This window comes from Aspergillus pseudodeflectus, assembly GCF_044049435.1.
Source record: "Aspergillus pseudodeflectus strain CBS 756.74 chromosome Unknown BJX68scaffold_95, whole genome shotgun sequence".
Lineage (NCBI taxonomy): Eukaryota > Fungi > Ascomycota > Eurotiomycetes > Eurotiales > Aspergillaceae > Aspergillus > Aspergillus pseudodeflectus.
The window spans coordinates 78349-96288 of record NW_027263871.1 but is presented as its reverse complement, the minus strand read 5'-3'; the positions used below and the strand labels follow the sequence as shown (position 1 = coordinate 96288).

At 48.7% G+C, this 17940-nt stretch overlaps 7 protein-coding genes across 7 annotated transcripts; 4 read left to right on the top strand and 3 right to left on the bottom strand.

The window, feature by feature from the left end:
- Positions 1-994: 994 nt before the first annotated feature.
- On the bottom strand, positions 995-2154 carry BJX68DRAFT_249659 (uncharacterized protein). Its single transcript, XM_071042156.1, has 3 exons — positions 1944-2154; positions 1485-1873; positions 995-1412 (listed from the first exon to the last, which is right to left on the bottom strand). Exons 1-3 carry the CDS (start codon positions 2064-2066, stop codon positions 1256-1258), a joined length of 669 nt encoding a protein of 222 aa, XP_070892635.1. The 5' UTR covers positions 2067-2154; the 3' UTR covers positions 995-1255.
- Positions 2000-2967, bottom strand: BJX68DRAFT_220490 (uncharacterized protein). The gene is made up of 4 exons (XM_071037903.1): positions 2719-2967; positions 2533-2664; positions 2132-2455; positions 2000-2052 (listed from the first exon to the last, which is right to left on the bottom strand). The coding sequence occupies exons 1-3, from the start codon at positions 2886-2888 to the stop codon at positions 2248-2250; spliced, it is 510 nt and encodes a 169-aa protein (XP_070892634.1). The 5' UTR covers positions 2889-2967; the 3' UTR covers positions 2000-2052; positions 2132-2247.
- A 1496-nt stretch (positions 2968-4463) lies between these two features.
- On the bottom strand, positions 4464-5933 carry BJX68DRAFT_249655 (uncharacterized protein). The gene is made up of 2 exons (XM_071042155.1): positions 5559-5933; positions 4464-5457 (listed from the first exon to the last, which is right to left on the bottom strand). Exons 1-2 carry the CDS (start codon positions 5795-5797, stop codon positions 4737-4739), a joined length of 960 nt encoding a protein of 319 aa, XP_070892633.1. The 5' UTR covers positions 5798-5933; the 3' UTR covers positions 4464-4736.
- A 946-nt stretch (positions 5934-6879) lies between these two features.
- On the top strand, positions 6880-7864 carry BJX68DRAFT_249653 (uncharacterized protein). The gene has a single exon (XM_071042154.1). It carries the CDS (start codon positions 7003-7005, stop codon positions 7429-7431), a length of 429 nt encoding a protein of 142 aa, XP_070892632.1. The 5' UTR covers positions 6880-7002; the 3' UTR covers positions 7432-7864.
- Positions 7865-10823: 2959 nt separating this feature from the next.
- BJX68DRAFT_249652 (uncharacterized protein) lies at positions 10824-12389 on the top strand. Its single transcript, XM_071042153.1, has 3 exons — positions 10824-11539; positions 11610-12293; positions 12336-12389. Exons 1-2 carry the CDS (start codon positions 10962-10964, stop codon positions 12172-12174), a joined length of 1143 nt encoding a protein of 380 aa, XP_070892631.1. The 5' UTR covers positions 10824-10961; the 3' UTR covers positions 12175-12293; positions 12336-12389.
- Positions 12390-13095: 706 nt separating this feature from the next.
- Positions 13096-14519, top strand: BJX68DRAFT_273009 (uncharacterized protein; the record flags this gene model as incomplete). Its single annotated transcript, XM_071047338.1, has 7 exons — positions 13096-13262; positions 13341-13482; positions 13621-13705; positions 13785-13858; positions 13917-14064; positions 14130-14209; positions 14277-14519. The coding sequence occupies 7 exons, from the start codon at positions 13096-13098 to the stop codon at positions 14517-14519; spliced, it is 939 nt and encodes a 312-aa protein (XP_070892630.1).
- A 195-nt stretch (positions 14520-14714) lies between these two features.
- BJX68DRAFT_249651 (uncharacterized protein) lies at positions 14715-17472 on the top strand (the record flags this gene model as incomplete). Its single annotated transcript, XM_071042152.1, has 1 exon — positions 14715-17472. One exon carries the CDS (start codon positions 14718-14720, stop codon positions 17079-17081), a length of 2364 nt encoding a protein of 787 aa, XP_070892629.1. The 3' UTR covers positions 17082-17472.
- Between the last annotated feature and the right edge of the window lie 468 nt (positions 17473-17940).

Below are 17940 nucleotides of genomic sequence, written 5' to 3'. Positions count from 1 at the left end.
TCTTAGTTCGTTAAGAAGCAGTCTTCTCTATCGATATCAGAATACCTTAAGCCCTTCCAGGCCTAAGCAGGATCGGTTGGACTTATCTGACAGTTGGTACTTTATAAAAGCAAACTTAGGGTTTTTTGCGCTTCTAGACTAATGATTAGTACAGATAATCCAACTCCAAGTCTTTACCCTGTTTATATATACTACCAAAGTCAGCATATCATCACAACAAAAATTTAGAGATTAGTGGAAGAAGGATGTTTTATGTATGCTCAAAGGCACTTACCTCAGCTCTTGGTCAAGACTGGCTGGGCCCAGTGGCAGTGGAACTTACTGAGTGGATTCAGCTGCTTCCCCAACAAAGAAGCCTTTAGACGAGTTAGTCAGCAACCTTCGTGCATTAAGGCACTCTGCTGTTCACCGACTTTGAAAGACTGCTATTGCGGTGGAGCGTCTGGCAGAGAATACACAACTTTTTCTCGAGGCTTTGGACGACAAATTTGAATGAACAATGTATGATTTTGTATGTTGACGAACCGTATGCTTTAGACTATATGATAATCTACTAGACGCCTCATTTCTGAAATCCTTCATGCTGCCGCACAACAATAAGTATGTATCGCAAAAACCACGGCTGCAGGAAAGAGCGTGAAGCTCACCTAAGGGGGATGTTAAGTCATGAGGAGTGGAGGTTCGTCGATGCGGGGGCAGCCATGGCGTCCATTACGATAACGAGGTATGGGGGATTTGCTGCAAGGTTGGAGGGGGACTGATTTTTCCTGAATGGTGGTGTTGATTCGACTTCATTTGCAACATATGTCTGCTATATTCACTCTGTTCGTAGACGGTGAGTGTCTCATTGAACTTTCTGGGCTGTTAAGGTATCTCTCATCTCCACTGACAAGCCCGCTTAGCTGCCTGGCCAGTTATTACTGCTTCCTCGTATATGTGGTTTGTGTACCGCACAAAGAGCTTTTTCTGTCTTTCTAGGCACTAGTAAATATGACCTTACGTTTATTAATGCTGTGAGTTGCAAGGCAGAGGGGCACATGCATGGGCAGAAAAGGGGAAGGTAATAATGTTGTCGCACGCCTATGAGGGACCTTGAAGAAGAGCATTCTTGTATCCCCCAAAGACCTACAGCACCATCATCTTCTCGCGCAGAGCATGAATCAGTCTTCGGTTCTCATTCAGTACTCCCTAGCCATCTACATATTTATCCAGCAATGATAATCCACGAGGCCTCATTTGACTGCAAGCTGCTGTACTAGATTCGACCGATCTTCCAAGGATCGTGCCCCGGTGGCCCCGAAGGGTTCTCATTCGGGCTCGGCAGCCTGACAGGCGGTTGGAACCCAAGCTGTTTAGCGACCCAGTCAGAATCGTGTCCCTCCTGGACAGCCTTAATGACAGTGTCGACAATCCTGTGCGAAGAGATCAGTTAGTACCCGCAAAGAAGGAAGGGAGAACGGCAAGGTATATAGTAGCCGCCATACAATTTTAATTCCTCCTTGGTCAGTTTATTCAGACCCTTCTTCCCTAGCTGGCCTGCCATCTTGCTGAACAGCTCGCTAAAGCCTTCTTCAGTGAGTTCGTCTGTGAGAAGCTGCCCAAACTGGGAGCTTATCTCGCCGATTCCAACGCCAGCAATAATGAACACCTCGGACACAAGAATGTTGTAGATACTGACGCCTGTCAATGGCGCTCGCAGTGTCGGGTCTTCGATTGTTTCTGCTATAGCAGCTTCGACGTATTTCCCCGCTACTGTGGCTATGGCAGATCCAAGAGCCGCGCCCAGAGGCCCCCCAAGAGTGCCACCCGCAATGGAAGCAGCGAGTACCATCGTGGAGTAGGTGCACTCTGCCGCAGCGCGTTTGGCCTCATCCTATAGTACAGGTAGGTTAGTAATCCAGTTACCGGATCACCAGGCACAGAGTCAGCAGTCAGTTACGCACTTCATCCCCTGCCATAGCGTCAATTCCAGCAATGTAGTACCCTAGGAGTGGAATGTCCTCAAGGAATCTGAAAAAGGGGCCTCGCGGGTCGAAGAAACCGTACTCCACACTGTTCAGTGCCATCACACGTCAGAATTGCCTCTTCCTGTTTGTAAGTCATAGAATGTTAAAGGAACACAAAGACTCACGGATCAGTGATTAACAATCCTCCCCTCATGCCAACCTCGATATCCTTATAGATATCGTAACTAGCGATTTGATACCCACCACCCAGGCTCCAATATTGGAGTTCGGCACTAAGCGATCAATCACTCCCAATCCAGAACGATCTCGCCGTCCAATTGAAATGCCCGTCTTTTTTGGGAACGAGATATCCGTCCTTATTCTCGTAGTGGTCACCCAGTGGTAACTCACTGTAATGGAGGCGGCCATCTTTCCCGACGACCAAGCCCCGTAGGACTGCGTCATCGTTTAGAGTGTACTTCACCATCCTGCCACGGACGTCGTCGTGTCTTTCTTGCGATCAGTACGAATTATCGGATACCAACTGCGGGAGACTGAGTGGGGGATGGGAGAGAGTTCAACTGACGGAGCATCAAATCCAAGCCTCCCATTGTAGTTGCTGAAATAGAATTCCAGACAGAATGTAAACGCTGTACCGTCAGAGACTACACCGCTGAGAACAGATCCGCTTTTGAGCTCTAGCGTATCATAAGAAACCCTGCCACTAATTGTGAACGGCTTGGGTTGATCAGGGAAAAGATCAAAACCGGACCTCGGATCGTCGATGAAAACAGTATCGTCCGGCAAAACATTCAGCTTGTCGTCAAGCCTGATCTCGCTATAGACCCAATCGTCGTCGTCAGTTTTGCAGGTGGCGCAAAGATAGAGCTCCTTTCCGTCCGGCCGGAGATGGACATTTTTGCTTGTATAGCTGAACGGCATATTGACTGGTTTGCAGTTGTTGTGGGGAGCACGAGGTCCGCAGTGATGGCTGCCCTGACCTTCTCGGACGGGAGGATGGGAGTCTTTTACTCCCCTTTTATAGTGCTCTTTCCCGGACGGTGGGCCTTCTTCAGCTGTGTGTTGGGGTCTCCTCTGTGTTAGAGTTGCAGGTATGCAGCTGGGGGAGTAGCTGAGTTGTTATCCACTTGGCCAACTAGAAACCTCTCAGTTGCATTAGCGGCTTTCCTGCATCTCCGCGGCTGTCCTGATAGCCGATTGCTTTGATTTTCTTTTTTATCTTCTCTTCCGAAAAAATATCTCTTTATGAAGACAAGGAGTACCTGGGCGCATCTACCTTCTGTTAATAATTCAACTCTCATTGATTCTATAATCACTCATTTCTAGACAGGATAGATTCACGGGGCTAGCTCGTTAGCTCCCTTGCCAAGCATAGCAAACAAACTAGTTTTGGAGTTCTGGACCAGGCGATCGGAGCCTTCGATGCTCGCTTTTTCCGAGGCCGGAGGATCGCCCAGGTACTTGTTCAGAACTTCGCTAAATTACATCGATTTTCTCGCAGTTCTCGTTTGCTTTTTTAGTTCTCGATGCTGATGCAGTAAACCGTAAAGAAGAAGGGTTTTATTCAAGATTCTGCGCCGCTGCCTCCCTTCCCCTCCGTGAAGAGGGCCAGACGAAAACCTCGTTCATTCCGCTAAGTTCCAAAGGCGCTGGGGCTGGCTGAACTTCTGCAGTCAAGGGTCTTTCTACTCCGTAAGCAACTTGAAGCTCGTGATCACCTTACTTTGGTTGAGGCTTAGCTGTTTGTTGCGTTTGCAGTCACTGGCACGTGATGCAGCTGCTCAGAATGCAACTTTTGGCTAGTCGGATTCGATCAGGCCAGATGTGGACCTCGTTTGCACTGTTTGTATATCCTGGTCACGTCATAAGACAACAAACAAGACAGGTGCAACAGCAAACGCAAAACTACTACGAAAAGCGCTTCATATTGTTGATATTTATGTCAAAAACTTCCTTTCAGAACATTGAAAACTGGCTGGACCAACTACTAGGCGCTTCTGAGACCCCCCCGACTCCCGCTTCTATCCTCCACACCCCGTTAAGTAAATTAAGCGTTGTATTTTAGGACGGACCGATTGTAGACCATTAAGCCTGATAATGCCTAGTTATGGTTTGGATAACATTTGTCGACATTCGGAGCTTCGTCGGCACACAGATAGAGCCTAATGGAACTCGCGAGTCAGGTACAACGACTTGGTAGGCTTTATGCCGAACGCCATGTACCGCCTCACAAGTCCCGATCGGCATCAGATGGCTTCGCTGACCTTCAGCACACTCCTTTTTCAGGTCCCGTCCCGTACGGGTAGGACAACGACTGCCATGGGTGTCAAACATCTCAAGATGACCAGATATGTAGGAGACAGGCTGGCTAGCCCAGATTTTGCAGATTCTAACCAAACTGTGGTATCATCGCAGGATTATTTACTGCTGGCATGGATTGTGGACGCGTGTCTTCCTGTGAACCATTTAGGTGTCGCATCAAAACAGAAATTAGGATTACTTTCAGCAACTTGATTCCCCTAAATCAGAGAGTAAACTCTGTTAAATGGTGATGTTAACAAAGCTTCCTTAGTAACTATTACACTCAAGCTGTTTTACTTGTTACACGACTCGGGCCTCGGGACAACGAACACAACGCAGTTGCAATAGGCTCCCACCAAAGTATCCAATATCTCCTTTCTCCTACTCGAAGATCGTCTTCTTCGCCCAGGCTTCGTCCCACCCGTCCTGGCCGCTCTCGCGTCCAATGTTCCACCTCAGGAGACAAGATCAATGGTGGTGGATACCATTAACGAGGCATTCAAAGTAGCGCGGGAGCGAGGTAGGGCAGGCGGTTTCCGTAACCGTCTTTGTCCTGGTGACGGTCTTGGTATGGTGGGGGTTGCATGTTGGCTTTGTGGTGGTAGTGAAGCTGGACGATGTTGATGAAGTAGTAGTGGAGGAAGTCGTGGTGGAGGAAGTAGTGGTGGACGAAGTGGTCGTGGATGAAGTAGTGGTGGATGAACTGGTCGTGGTGGACGAAGTGGCCGTGGATGAAGTGGTCGTGGACGAAGTGGTCGTGGGTGATGTTGTTGTGGATGAAGTTGTGGTGGACGACGTGGTTGTAGACGAAGAAGTCACCGTGCTAGTACTAGTTGAACTCGTAGAAGTGGAACAAATAGTCTCCCTCTCAGGAGCCCAAAACTGAATATCATCCAGGTAGATAGTGGTGTTAATGCAGCCGTACGCCACGTAGAAGGTATATTCAGCGTTGGTGGGTGTCCAAGTAGCTGATAGCTGCGTCCATCCTGCGTCGGGGGCCGTGAGAGATCTACCGATATTCTCTAAGGGCGTAGTGCCATATCTAACATTAATGGCACAAGTAGTGGCTGTGAAACCTGGCAGTGCATCATACCGATACCACAAAGAGATATTGTGAGGCTCGCCAGGGCTCTCAATCGTAACGGGCTGCGTAGCGAACCGAACTATGTTGTCCTCGAAAGTCTGGCGCCTGCAAGTATCCCAAAATAGCAATAGTTAATTAACCCAGAACTCTAGTATGCGTGTATGCAATGGCCCGGGTAAATCAAATATGGGACATATTGCACTTACAACACCCAGGATCCGTCATGCGCATTCTCCACGTCATCTATAATCTCAGGCGGCCCACCGGCGCAACCCGCACTACACCCCCTAGATATATCCCAGGGGGCCGCGCTGCCAGTCTCAAAAGAAGGGTTCTCTAGTATCTGCCGAGCTGGTACGGTACATGATTCAGTCTGCGCAATGACTGGTGTTAAGCCTGCAAGAAGCAAAGCTCCTGTTAGTGCAGCTGTGCGGAAGTGGCGCATTGCTATAATAGATTTGCTTAAGCTTTTGGCAAATCCAATGGGAAAGAAGCAGTGCGAGAGCCTGGTAGGAAAACGGGCCAACAAAAGTGACAAACCCTGGAGAGGGAGGAAGCTATATACCGTCGTGCCTGTCCTCTGTTCCCAAGAATTATCTAGCCCCGGCCCGACCGGCCGTAAAATACAAAGAGAGCACGCTAGATCGTACTAGCTTTTCTGTACTCTGATAGGGTGCTGGGGATTTCTCAGGGAAGATGGACCGGTGGGGGCTCAGCCAGCCTCCAACTCGCCAACTGACTAGTCATTTACGGATTTCTCCGCAAATGTCCCAACCAGAAAATATTCTCAAATATAGACGGGAACCTCCGTTCATGAGGCAGACAATCTCCCATGTGTTGTTCTCTTTTGCAAGTATACCCCCCAAAGTTCCACAAAGGAGAATGTGGGCGCCGCGGAAGTTTCGGATGTTAACAACGTGTGTTGTTGGACAGGAGCAGGGCGACCAATGGCCCAAGGCTCAGGCTGAGACCTTAAAAGTTAGCGTCGACCGCATTGAGCAGTGTTCCAATAGCCTACACGAACCTATCCATGCAGGGACTCGTAGGTTAAGTGTGGGAGAGAAATGGATTTTTTCCCCACTTCACTGAACGAACGGCGAACCCGATTTTTAGCCAGCCAATGTTGCCCAATGTGACGGACATTTTAATGCTTGCATGTTAGGTCTCCGAGGGGCTCTCTCGTTACCTACTTTCAGGTGAGCCACTTTTTATTCCCCATCAGGCAACATTAGCCGAATCGTCTCTGGGTTGCAATTGGCCTGAACTGGAAGAACAAGTAAGCTCTTCGCCAGACTCTGGATAAGTTCGCCCATCAGAAAAATTCCGCTATGTAAATGGCCCCACCAAAACACGATCTCTTACTCCGTATTCGTAGTTAGTGAGTCTAGACTTCGGTCTTTTATAGTGGGCCGAAACAATCTAACCCGAAAGGGTGGGAGAACCCCGACCCGAAGGCGCCATCGCGTCTACCGACGGAGAACTTCCTCGTCTGTTCTGACACTTCGTTTGATTAATTATTCTTGATCCCGCACCTATTTATATGTTGCTTAATCAACCATTATTGACCCAAGCTGGCCAACGGCAGACTTCACACTCACTCGGAGATCCGATGGACGATCAGCTGAGACCCCGCCTGTGGGTAGCCCAGGAATGTGTGTCTTGCGGTGCTTTTCATTTGGCAGAGATTCCGTCTCCGTGACCAGGCTTATTTTCTCTGCCTTCTTCGTCCTCTATCTCCTTTCCATACGCCACTACTGTGGCCGGAGCTATCACGATCCGACGTCCTTCTTCTTTGACGTGGATCGTGCCTACGGGCGACAGTATTTTTCCAATAGGGCCCAGGAAGCAAGCGCCTTTATTAGCAACGCTGGAGATATAAAGCCTCCTACAAGGAATCCTGGAGAGCATCCTATATTATGTGTGGGAATATGTGGCACAAGCGGCTCACTCAGGCGTACAGGTTTAGTGGCAGCTTTTCTAATTATCAAATTGAAGCCCTTATTACCTTCGTCTTGCGCACTCGCCCAGGCACTATTCAGCTCTATCATTTGCTGGCGCCAGTCGCGATGTCACTCTTGAGTGGAAAGCTTCCAACTAGGTAGTCTTCGTCAAATCTTGATGGATGCACATAGGCTTTTTGACACACAATGCGCAAGAGACTGCCCATACACAGGATGGTCGCATCTTTCAAATGAAGAATAAAATGAAAATTGAAATAAAATGAAAATACAAGAAAAGAAAGGGGGTATTCCTATGGTTTTACGATGTGCTGGAATGGACAACGATGCGCGTCATAGTCTCTAATGAGCTGGTTGCACGATTCAAATACTGGCTCAACCTAAAGTATGATATGGAGAGTTGAGCGTTTTTAAATTAAGTGTACAAGTATTGATAACCAGATCCTCTGTCCCTTGCACTTTGAGCTAAATTTTCGGTGATTTTGTGATGGCTGCTCTCATACTTCATCCGATACCCCATCGTCCCTGGTAATAACATCTAACGGTCTCTCCAGTGCTCTAGGCGCTGGAGACAATAGTTCTTCCTTTATAGCTAAGCATTTGGAGGCTGCAGGGGGGTCAAATATTATGGTTATCACCAGCGTGACGGCATACTGATTGAAAGATTGAAAGCCTGGGATTAGAGTAAATTAAGCGTCGTATTTTGAAAACGGACTAATTGTCAACCATTAAGCCTGATAATTCCCAGGTTTCGCATTAAAATAGAAATTAGGATTACTTTCCTCAACTTGATTCCCCTAAATTAGAGGTGAACTCTATTAAATAGTGATATTAATAAAGCTTCCTTAGTAACTATTGCACTTAAGCTATTTATTTATTACATGACTCGGGCCTTGGGACAACAAACACTACGTGGTTGCAATTGGGTCTTGCTAAACTATCTAATACCTCCTTTCTTCTACTGGGAAAGAAATGCAAGGGCACTGTAGGAGAGCCTCTACTTCCCTAAAAGGCTAAAAATAGGAATCCATCTTCCTGTTTAGCCCTATAATAGTATTTAAATAATCTAATAAGAGCCAGCCCTGGGCCGCTGTAGATTAATAAAAGAGATTACCTAAGACGAAATATTATAGCATTTAGTAAAAAAAGATTATAAGGTACCTAGACTTTTAATATAGCGCATCCCCTAGTAGCCACTGGTACGCCAATACCTTAACTAACTAACAAGCTTGAAATAAGTGACGAGATAAGGGCCTAGAAGCTGCCACGGGTACCAAAAAATACCCAAGCAGTGTGTTATAGGCAACATGATGGTACTTAGGAGTAAATAAGAACATCTTAATAGCAAAAGTTTCCAAGCCACCAGGCATACCAGGCTTATTTAATGCGCGCATAGCTTGCATAGATGTGGATGGCTTAACTTTAGCAGTTATAGCCTCCGCGGGAAGAAATGCTTTGAAACAGCCCACATATGATCGCCCAGATGATGGCCCTGGTGCTGATAGCGGGCCGGTTCCCTGACGTTCAGTCATGGCGAAACATGGATCACAAGGTCATGGAGGTCATGAAGCCTAGTATTAATACAACGTGGCGATGCGTTGAAATCTACCAGCGGTGACTGTTTAGATTCAAACATGATATGCTTGTCTGTCTTTTGCCTGGATATAGACCACCTACTGACTGGCCACCTCAGGTTGCGCAGGAATACACGGTCAGGTTTGAACAAGCTGGCATGGGCTTTGTAGAAGATGTCATGCGGCAAGACTAGATTGATATAGCAGCTGCTCGGCAGGTGCTCATGCTCAGGCAAAGCAGCGATAGAAAATGATGCTGAGAGCTCACTCGGAAGCCGATGGGAAGTCGATCGGAATGAAAGTACAATCTATCTCGAAACAGATATTAATGGGTCCCACTTTCCTTCACCCACTAGGCATTGTTCACTATGGTAGGTTAGCACTCCTGGCATGAGACCTAGAAGCCTCCTGACTTTGACCCAGACCTACAACCATCAAATATTATGGTTTCAACCGTTGGAGCTGCGCCCAGCAAAACACTATTGGGGCCACCAGAATTCAGCCCTGTAAAGTGGTTGGAAGGAAAGACAGTTGTTGGAAGCCCCGCATATCGCTCTTTGTCTTCCACGGAAGATTCTAGCACACATGTCACATGTCTTCTTTCATGTATGTAGCTATATATAGCGACTCCCTAGCTAGATAGTTTCATGATATCGAGAGATATCTGACATACCTGAATACATCCTTTTGGTCATGGCTGAGTCTCTCCTGGAGCTGTAGCATCCTCTGTCAACAGTAGATGGTAGTGCGCCGAATTATTCGATAGCTACGCAGAGACCTCGGGGTCAACTAGACGACGCACAGATCTCTGATCTTTTGGTCAAGATTGGTGATCTGGGTGGAGGTAGGATGCACCCATTCTATAAATTTCGGACCTCGTGCCAAACTCACATCAATCAGTTATACAGGATCAGGGATGTAATCAGAGACCTGTAGATGCATTACTTCCTTCTGACCTGCATGGGATATTTGAACTGGCGAGAAACGAACCGTTGTTTCCACTGGGGACGTTCGGCCTCTCAGCAGAACGGATTGATGAAGAGCACCTTTGCCTTATCAGTCAGCTGCTTGACGGGCATGATAGTATGAATAAGACCTTCGTAAAGCATCTGACGGACAGGTTGCCCCCCGAATTTGGTGCTAAGAACATTCAGCGCCTTGCATCACTCCTTTCGTTGATGCTGCAACAAGACCCTAAAAAGGGAACATTAACAGCAGACTTACTTACTCGCCCCTTTTTGGTTGCAAAACCTACTTCTAATTGTTCATCAAATAACGTGCACATTAATCTATACTTATGGACTTAGGCGAACACATTTAAAGAAGGCGATCTAGGAGCTAGAGATGGACAAAAGCTCTAGTTAGCTTGCTTTTCCTAGGAACCATCACTTTTCTTGAACTTTGAATCCAAAAAGGGATCGCTTGAGAGGCTAGGGGCCAGCTGTGTCAGCTTCACTTGACAGTCTGTGTGTGTGTGTTTTGCTAGTCATGAATGGCCGGTTCTCAATTGTCCGAGTAGGCAGGCTTGGCTTCGTTAGAGTGAACCGTAGACTTAAGGTCTCCCGCATCGAACGCTAGTCAAAAGCAAGCAGAAGGTGCTTGTCTTAGAGCACGACGTGCTCGTAGTCTATTGCGAACCACAAAACCGACGGAAGCTCGACTGGCCCAGTGCGTCTTCAGATAGTAGATTGCATGTGCCATGACCGCTAATGCATAATAACGTGACCAATGAAACCTTCTCCCCAGCTCCATCAACTCTCACAGACTCCTCAAGGCGCTCAATTTCGAACGGATGTGATAGTAGTGGCTGGCTGAGAAATCAAGGGCTGGCTGGGTGAATCCCCACCAGCTGCATGCAACCTTCCGATTTTGGTATCCTGCAAACAGTAATCAGTTTGCGGTCGTAGTGGCTAGCTGAGTCTACAAATGACCCCACCAACACTACCAGGTGTGTTGTCCCAGCGTATGTATAACAGTCACCCGTCTCCAGAGTCCAGTTCCACCCCATCACCTATTCAAGTCTTTATTTTAATCATCAAGTTTCCTGTTTCAAGTGAACCACGAGCGACTACACAAAATGGTTGTCCTGAATCCCTTCAACGGACCTCTTGAGCCTCTGCTGATAGCTCGATGGTTAGATACCAGCGAGGATATCTTCAAGGATGAGGCAAGTGCTCCCCTTGAGGAAAAGGAGAAAATCCACGCAGCCGGCAGAGCAATCAACGCTTCTGGGGATACTGAGAGTCTCCGCAACTGGTTTACGGAGAACCGCTCTGAACTTGAAGAGATGAGCTGGAACGAATTCAAGGATGCGCTTAACGACCAGGCCCTTGGTACTGGTTGGCGCATCCGTGCCCTGCGCGACTTCTTCACCACGCGTTCCGACGGGCAAACCTTGCAAGACTACTTGACGGGTCTCGAGCACAAATTTTTTATCCTTAAGAGGAACGATCCAGCATTCACGGAGCTTTATGAGAACCTATATAAGTGGTATCTACTGTTTAATGCCCCGCCCAACCTCGTCGATCAGGTCTTAAAGAATGAGGTCTACTACGATGACAAGAACCTCCTTCTCGCGCGACCCCTTGAGGTCAAGAAGTGGCTTCGCAAGTATGATGATCCTGCCGCAGTTACTCCATCCTCCATATCCTCCCAGTAAGTATGCCTCTCGCATTGTGTGCGCATCCCCAGGGTTATATCCGAACTTATTATTGACCCATCCCAGAATCGCAAGCTCCGGCACGTACCTACATAGCGGCTTGACTGGTGATTCCACGTACTACCACGCTACATGGACCGACCTTATTCTGTTCCCCAAGAAATCCACCGATCTTGGGCGCATGACAAGTATAAGCATACTGTGGAGCCCGAACTATCGCTCAACCGGGTTGGCCAGCTTTTCCGGTTACAGAACCCGATTTTCTGGCCCTACAAACGTGAGCGTTGACCAGGTTTACTACCCTGACAATGTCAGCACCCAGACCCTCACCCTGGACCCTGGCGAGTACATCAAATCCATCAAAGTCTCGTTCGAATCCTACGAAGTTTTTCTCGCACCAAACAAGACTAAATACCCTACCATTACTGGCATTGAGATCATCACCTCGAATCCTGATAAAAAGATATCGTTCGGCGACCTGTCCAGCCCTGACGGCGCCATTGTTGCGCCTTTGGGATGGGCAATTGTTGGATTTTACGGTGCTTATTATGACAATGCAGCGGTTAGGACCCAGCTGGGCCATGACCTTAGGTGTCGCTCGAGAATTGGTGCAATCATGCTTCCGGTTTAGGTACAACGGCCTCTGTTATGGCTGTCTTTGTCTGATTTCGATGTTATGGCCTGAGCGAGAAGATGCAGGAGTCAGGTTTAACCTGTTTGCAGTTGAAACAGGATGTAGCCGGGGCATTGTATCATGTGCAAAGGGAACCTAGCCGTAGGCGAACTTTAGCATAGTCAGCAAGCAATCTTAGATCCTCCCAACACTCCATCCCGTTGAGACAAGACCTGAAGATCTCTAGTACCCATACGCAGTCCTTAGCTTCTCCCAATCTACCTGTCCGCCGCTCAAGCCACGGATGAGGGATGGACAGGTGGGCTCAACGACGGGTTCAAATTGCAAGAAGGTCGACACGTAATCAAGACTCGGTGTGTAGAATTGAGAACCGTTAGAATCCTGTCATCAGGTAATAATGTTGATCGCACGCCTGGGACCTGGAAGAGAAGTTTTCTTCTATCCCCCAAAGACCTAAAGCACCATGAGCTTCTCGCGCAGACCATGAATGAGACTTAGGTTCTTATATATTCCCCCCTAGCGATATACATATTTACCTGGTAATAATAATCCACGAGACTCATTTAACTACAGCCTGCTTCACTATATTCGACTAACCTTCCAAGGATCGTGCCCCGGCAACCCCGAAGGATTGTCAGTCATCGGGCTCGGCGGCCTGACAGGCGGTTGGAACCCAAGCTGTTTAGCAACCCAGTCAGAATCGTGTCCCTCTTGGACAGTCTTAATTATAGTGTTGATAATCCTGTGCGAAGATTAGTTAGTACCCTCAAAGAAGGAAGAGAGAGGGGGCAAGGTAAATAGTAGCTACTATATAATTTTGATTCCTCTGTGGTTAGTTTCTTCAGACCTTTTCTTCCTCAGCTAGCCTGCTATCCTGCTGAACAGATCGCTAAAGCTACGTTTACAGTCCCGGCTAACATGAGCATCCCTACGCTGTTGCCAATGGCCCCTGGGACGCGCAAAGATTGCTTCCTGTATGCAGAGGGCGCTGATATGCAGTGCGATATCGCCGGCACGATATTTTCGTTGATATGCCATCTGATGGCCGAGGGGTGGGATCTGAGTCTAAGTGAGCTGGGGATTTTGTAAGAACGATCCCGACAGGCGTCCTGTTCCATCCCCATTGAGGCGCTCTTGAACCTGACAGCTAGGGCTTTGTCTAGGAATCCGTCCCTGAATACAAGTTCGAAAGCTTGTGCCCCAGACCCGCAGTATCAATACTGCATGCAACTCCTAGACGGTGTTTTTACCCCCTCGCCTACCCCAACCTCGAGCCTAACACCTACTCCTGGGTTACCCATCAGGGTGAGTATTTCCCTTTCCGCCTTGTTAATTCGTCTCCATCCAGTGAAGCCAGCCACTCATCCAAAGCATTAGGAAGGAACCATTACCGACGACTGCTACGAGCTACACGACATTGTCTCACCGATGACTTGCGCTTAGGTCCTCACTGAGTTTGGCATGACCATGGCGGAATTCTACTCGTGGAACCCTGCAGTGGGGCCTGACTGTGCAGGTCTATGGCTCGGTAAGTGGCGGTTCAGCGCCTGTGATGGTTAGGTCACGCTGCAACAACAAGCTAACATGTTTACCGTTGGGGTTTTCAGACTATCAGTATTGCATCCACGGCCCTTCGAGCACGTCCACGCCATCTCCAACTCCTCCAGCCCTGCCTATCCGAGTAAGTACAATGTCCTGGATGGCTGGGGGGTGCGAGCAGTGACTGATCAATAAACCAGGATGGTGCCATTGAAGGCTGTCAGCAATATGAGCCTATTGTTGCTCCTACGACCTGTCAGTCCTTCTTGGACGAATACGACATCTCAATGGCTGAGTTCTATGCTTGGAATCCTGCTGTGGGATCTCAATGTCAGGGGCTTTGGCCCGGTGAGCTCACCCCATGACGCATAATGTCGATATTCAAAATACCTATACTCACGAACCAAAACTAGACTATCGATACTGTGTCCGTGGCCCGCCAACGACCTCGTCATCCTCTACCGAGCCCACACAAACACCACTTCCGATCCGGGTGAGTAAGGAAGCGATGGGAGATGCGGACGAGGACATTCGGCTAACCGTAGGCTATGTACTGATAGGACGGAGCCATCACCGGCTGTCAAGCATACGCGGCTGTCGTCGCGCCCATGACGTGCCAGTCCGTCCTGAGCGAGAACGGTATCACGATGGCTCAGTTCTACAGCTGGAATCCTGCGGTCGGGCCCCAGTGTACGGGGCTATGGCACGGTAAGACCCCCGCCTATCGCCTGTCCACTTCAGAGCATCGCCGGCTGACTGGAGCTATTGTTCTAGATTACCGCTATTGTGTTCGTGGCCTTTGATTTGATGGAGAACCCCTTTGTAGTTTAGATAAGCTTGAGATCTCTCGTTTAAACATATTGTTGAGAATGTCTCGAACCTCCCGTTCTTCATTGGCCCAAGCCGTAGATGCGCCAAGAAAGCACCAAGCCCTTGGCAGCCTGGCCCCTGCAGCTGCGATTCTTCCCCCTCTTTCCCTCTGTTCCGTCTTGCATCCCAAAATGCGTGGCCTCCTTGACCTTCCAGTCGAGATCTTTGATCAGGTGCTCTCACTGGCACTGACCGATCCCCATTCAAGCCAACTATGCGATTTCGCGCTCGTCAATCGAGCATGGCATTCCAGAACAACGGTCCAGGTTTACAGCTCATGGGCCTACAACGGAACACGCCATTCATTCAAGCAGTTGTGGCTCTTCCTTCGAACCATCCTCTCCAACCGTCATCTCGCAAGCCTAGTGCGAAGAGTACACATTGGGAATTGGGGTGTTAATCCATATGCACTTCTTGGCCATGAAGCCGACTATTCTCTCCATGAAGATGATATTAGTCTCACGCGCCAGGCGATTAACCAGGCCAAGGCTACCCGTATCGAGTCTACTATGATCTCGGACATTCGACAGGGTGACCGCCGACCACTCATGGCACTTCTCCTTGCGTCGCTACCGAATCTTCTTGTCATACGCGCTCATGTACCGCGGGATGATCCGTACCTCGCGGCCGTCCTGCAGCAGGCCCTTGATCAGCCGACCCACGAGCGAGGCACCCCAGGCCCATTAAGCCAGCTTCGTGACGTATATGTCTTTACCGAGGTTTCGGTTCCTGCTGAAATCCCTCTAGAATATCTTTCAGACATCCCTGCGGCCCCTCTGCGACTAGACGTGATATGGCCTATGCTTTTCCTACGATCCATGCGCAAGCTTCATTTGTATGACCTCGAGGCGGACGGCATAGCCACGTTGATCCAAAAGCACCAGGATCACCAGACTACCTACATTAATGACCTGTTGGTCCGGACCCTTGAAGAATCAAGCTTCCAGCCCGCTGATCTCAAAGCCCTTATCCGTCTGCCACGGGCTTTGCTGAAATTTTCGTTATTTATTGATGATCAGCGTCCTCACCTGCGGAAGGTTCCTTCCAAGATCTCAAATACGGATATCTGGGAGGCGCTTCACGAACACCAGAAAGAGGTCCAGTATCTGGACATTTTCCGCGCTGGAGGCCAAGGACGCAATAACGAACGCCCTCTAGGCCATCTTAAGTCCCTGCAGGGCTTCACTCGGTTAAGAGAAATACGCGGTCAGCTCTTGCATCTCACAGGGGTCGGGACTAACGCTGTCCCCAACGAGGCCAACCCGCTTCTGAAAGACACCCTACCGGGGTCCCTGGAGGCCTTGCGGCTGTATTGGAACGGAAACAGCATCCGCTCCCGCTCGGCGATTGCGAAGCAAATACAAGAGCTCGTGATGGAGGGCTCTCACCCGCTTCTTGGCTCGATCACGTTGGAAGATGAGGCCTTGACCCAGGCAACTGTGGGATATGAGGATCCTAATGGGCGCACGGATGTTGGCCGTCTTCTCCTACAATCCAGGGTCAGATTCGAGTCACGCGGCGCCTGTTTGGAACCGATGACTACCCTACCAGATTTCTGGTGTCCCGTGCCCCGAGCCGGGCACTGTATCAAATTCTGGGGTGATATGCACGAAATGAGGCTTGACGGAAACGGACGGTTCTGCAATATGATGCAGAGGATATCACCAATCGATGAGGAGGAAGACGACATACCCTATCTCCCATATTCGAGGAAAATCCATGTTTCGCCATTCACAACCCACACCGGGGACACGACACGGCCGGGGTACATGGTGTTCGAAAACTACACCCCCATTCCGCTGCCTCCACTTCTGCTATTTGTCATCTACTTCACACATCCCGATACGGTTCCTTCCGCAACTGATCTTCAGGGGCTGTACAAAGCACTCACAGGATACGAGGAGGATGTCTACCCTCGACTTGACGTCTACTTTCTTCCGGGGGCGACAGAGATGGACTGCCTAGCTCACTACGCTGGCGAGCAGAGCGCGCGCGGTAGCTACAAGGCTCAGATTGCCCGCTTTCAAGAGCTTCGCAGTGGCTCTAGTCTTGGGCTCCCTTCTCCGCCAGCACCGCCGGGCCAATTACCTGGGATGATGCTGATCGATGACAAGTATCCGTCCACCAAGGACAGAGGTATTCTGTTTATCTGCACCGAGAAGAATTGGCGAGATGGGCAGCAGACTCTGTGCTACGTAAGATTCCACTCGCCGGAATTGCTACCTGGGACCATAGCCACAGGTGATGCCAGCAGCGGCAATGGTAAAAGTCACGGAACAGAGACGACAGCTCAACAGAATGAGCGGGGGCACAGGCAGCCGTTGACGGTTTCGGCCATACATAGGGAGCAAAAGTCCATCAATCGAGAGAGTCCGGTTTATGAGGAGGTGGAAGCAGTCGATCGATACATAGCGGAAGTTAGCTATGAGGCTAATGACGTCTTGGAGCGGGTCTGGAGAGAGGCCACTTACTATCGCTGGACCAACTGGGCCTGACGATCACCCCTGCTTTCCTCACCTGTTGTCCTGCCGTTCCATGTGATTATTTCTGTCCCTTGTTTCTTTCTTTGCGATTACCTCTCTCTGGTTCCCCGGAGTTTCTTCCCGGTTCTTCCGCAGAGACTTGGGCGGGGTGACAAGGAAGGAAAAGATGTCTATATTTGAAGCGAAGCTTGCCCCATGTATGGTTGAAGGGGTTGTGTCATGTCCGAAGGTTTCGGCAGTGCGGGTATATAATCGACGGAATGGGAGCCTCGGGCGCAAGAACAAACGGGAAACAGCCCATCGTCGCGACGAAGCCGTATGCCGGGAACTGTGTCTATCGTTTAGCGACCTTTGACTACCAGTCTTTCAAGAGATAAACAAAACAGTCCTTGCAATTCCACTTAATTCGTGTCTTTCACCAGACGAAGCTCTTGGACTGAGTGAGTACTCATAAAACGTGTAAGATTCTATAAGATAGATTATTAACTTAGTAGGGGGCTCTTGCAAAGTATAATATAACTCTTTATAAAAAGCTTAAGACTTTAAATAGAGGGATGAGATTTATTAGTATTAAAGACTCTATCTTTAGGCTAATTTTTTAATAAAGCTATCTATTTCCTTATAATGCTTAGTATTCTTCTATAAATCCATAGGCTTCTATAGCCCTTTTTAGATATTCTAACTTCATTTCTATAGGCCTAGTCATGATCACGTAGTAAAGATAAGAATTAAGGAATATAGCATAATAAAAAGAAATAGATAGAAGTAAGTAAAGCCTTTCTATTTATATTAGAGGTAGAGGAATAATAATTATAGCCTATTTTATATAGTATTTTATAGCTCACCCTTCTCACCCCTACTTACCCTAGTA

Coding starts and splice junctions, on each gene's coding strand:
- BJX68DRAFT_249659 (XM_071042156.1), bottom strand. CDS start 2,066: ATGGCACTGAACAGTGTGGAGTACGGTTTCTTCGACCCGCGAGGCCCC. Junction 1,874..1,943: donor ACGCTATGGCAGGGGATGAA/GTGCGTAACTGA, acceptor CCTGTACTATAG/GATGAGGCCAAACGCGCTGC. Junction 1,413..1,484: donor ACCAAGGAGGAATTAAAATT/GTATGGCGGCTA, acceptor CTCTTCGCACAG/GATTGTCGACACTGTCATTA.
- BJX68DRAFT_249653 (XM_071042154.1), top strand. CDS start 7,003: ATGTGTGTCTTGCGGTGCTTTTCATTTGGCAGAGATTCCGTCTCCGTG.
- BJX68DRAFT_220490 (XM_071037903.1), bottom strand. CDS start 2,888: ATGCCGTTCAGCTATACAAGCAAAAATGTCCATCTCCGGCCGGACGGA. Junction 2,665..2,718: donor GTTTTCATCGACGATCCGAG/GTCCGGTTTTGA, acceptor AATTAGTGGCAG/GGTTTCTTATGATACGCTAG. Junction 2,456..2,532: donor AGGCTTGGATTTGATGCTCC/GTCAGTTGAACT, acceptor ATCGCAAGAAAG/ACACGACGACGTCCGTGGCA.
- BJX68DRAFT_249652 (XM_071042153.1), top strand. CDS start 10,962: ATGGTTGTCCTGAATCCCTTCAACGGACCTCTTGAGCCTCTGCTGATA. Junction 11,540..11,609: donor CCATCCTCCATATCCTCCCA/GTAAGTATGCCT, acceptor GACCCATCCCAG/AATCGCAAGCTCCGGCACGT.
- BJX68DRAFT_249655 (XM_071042155.1), bottom strand. CDS start 5,797: ATGCGCCACTTCCGCACAGCTGCACTAACAGGAGCTTTGCTTCTTGCA. Junction 5,458..5,558: donor CATGACGGATCCTGGGTGTT/GTAAGTGCAATA, acceptor GGATACTTGCAG/GCGCCAGACTTTCGAGGACA.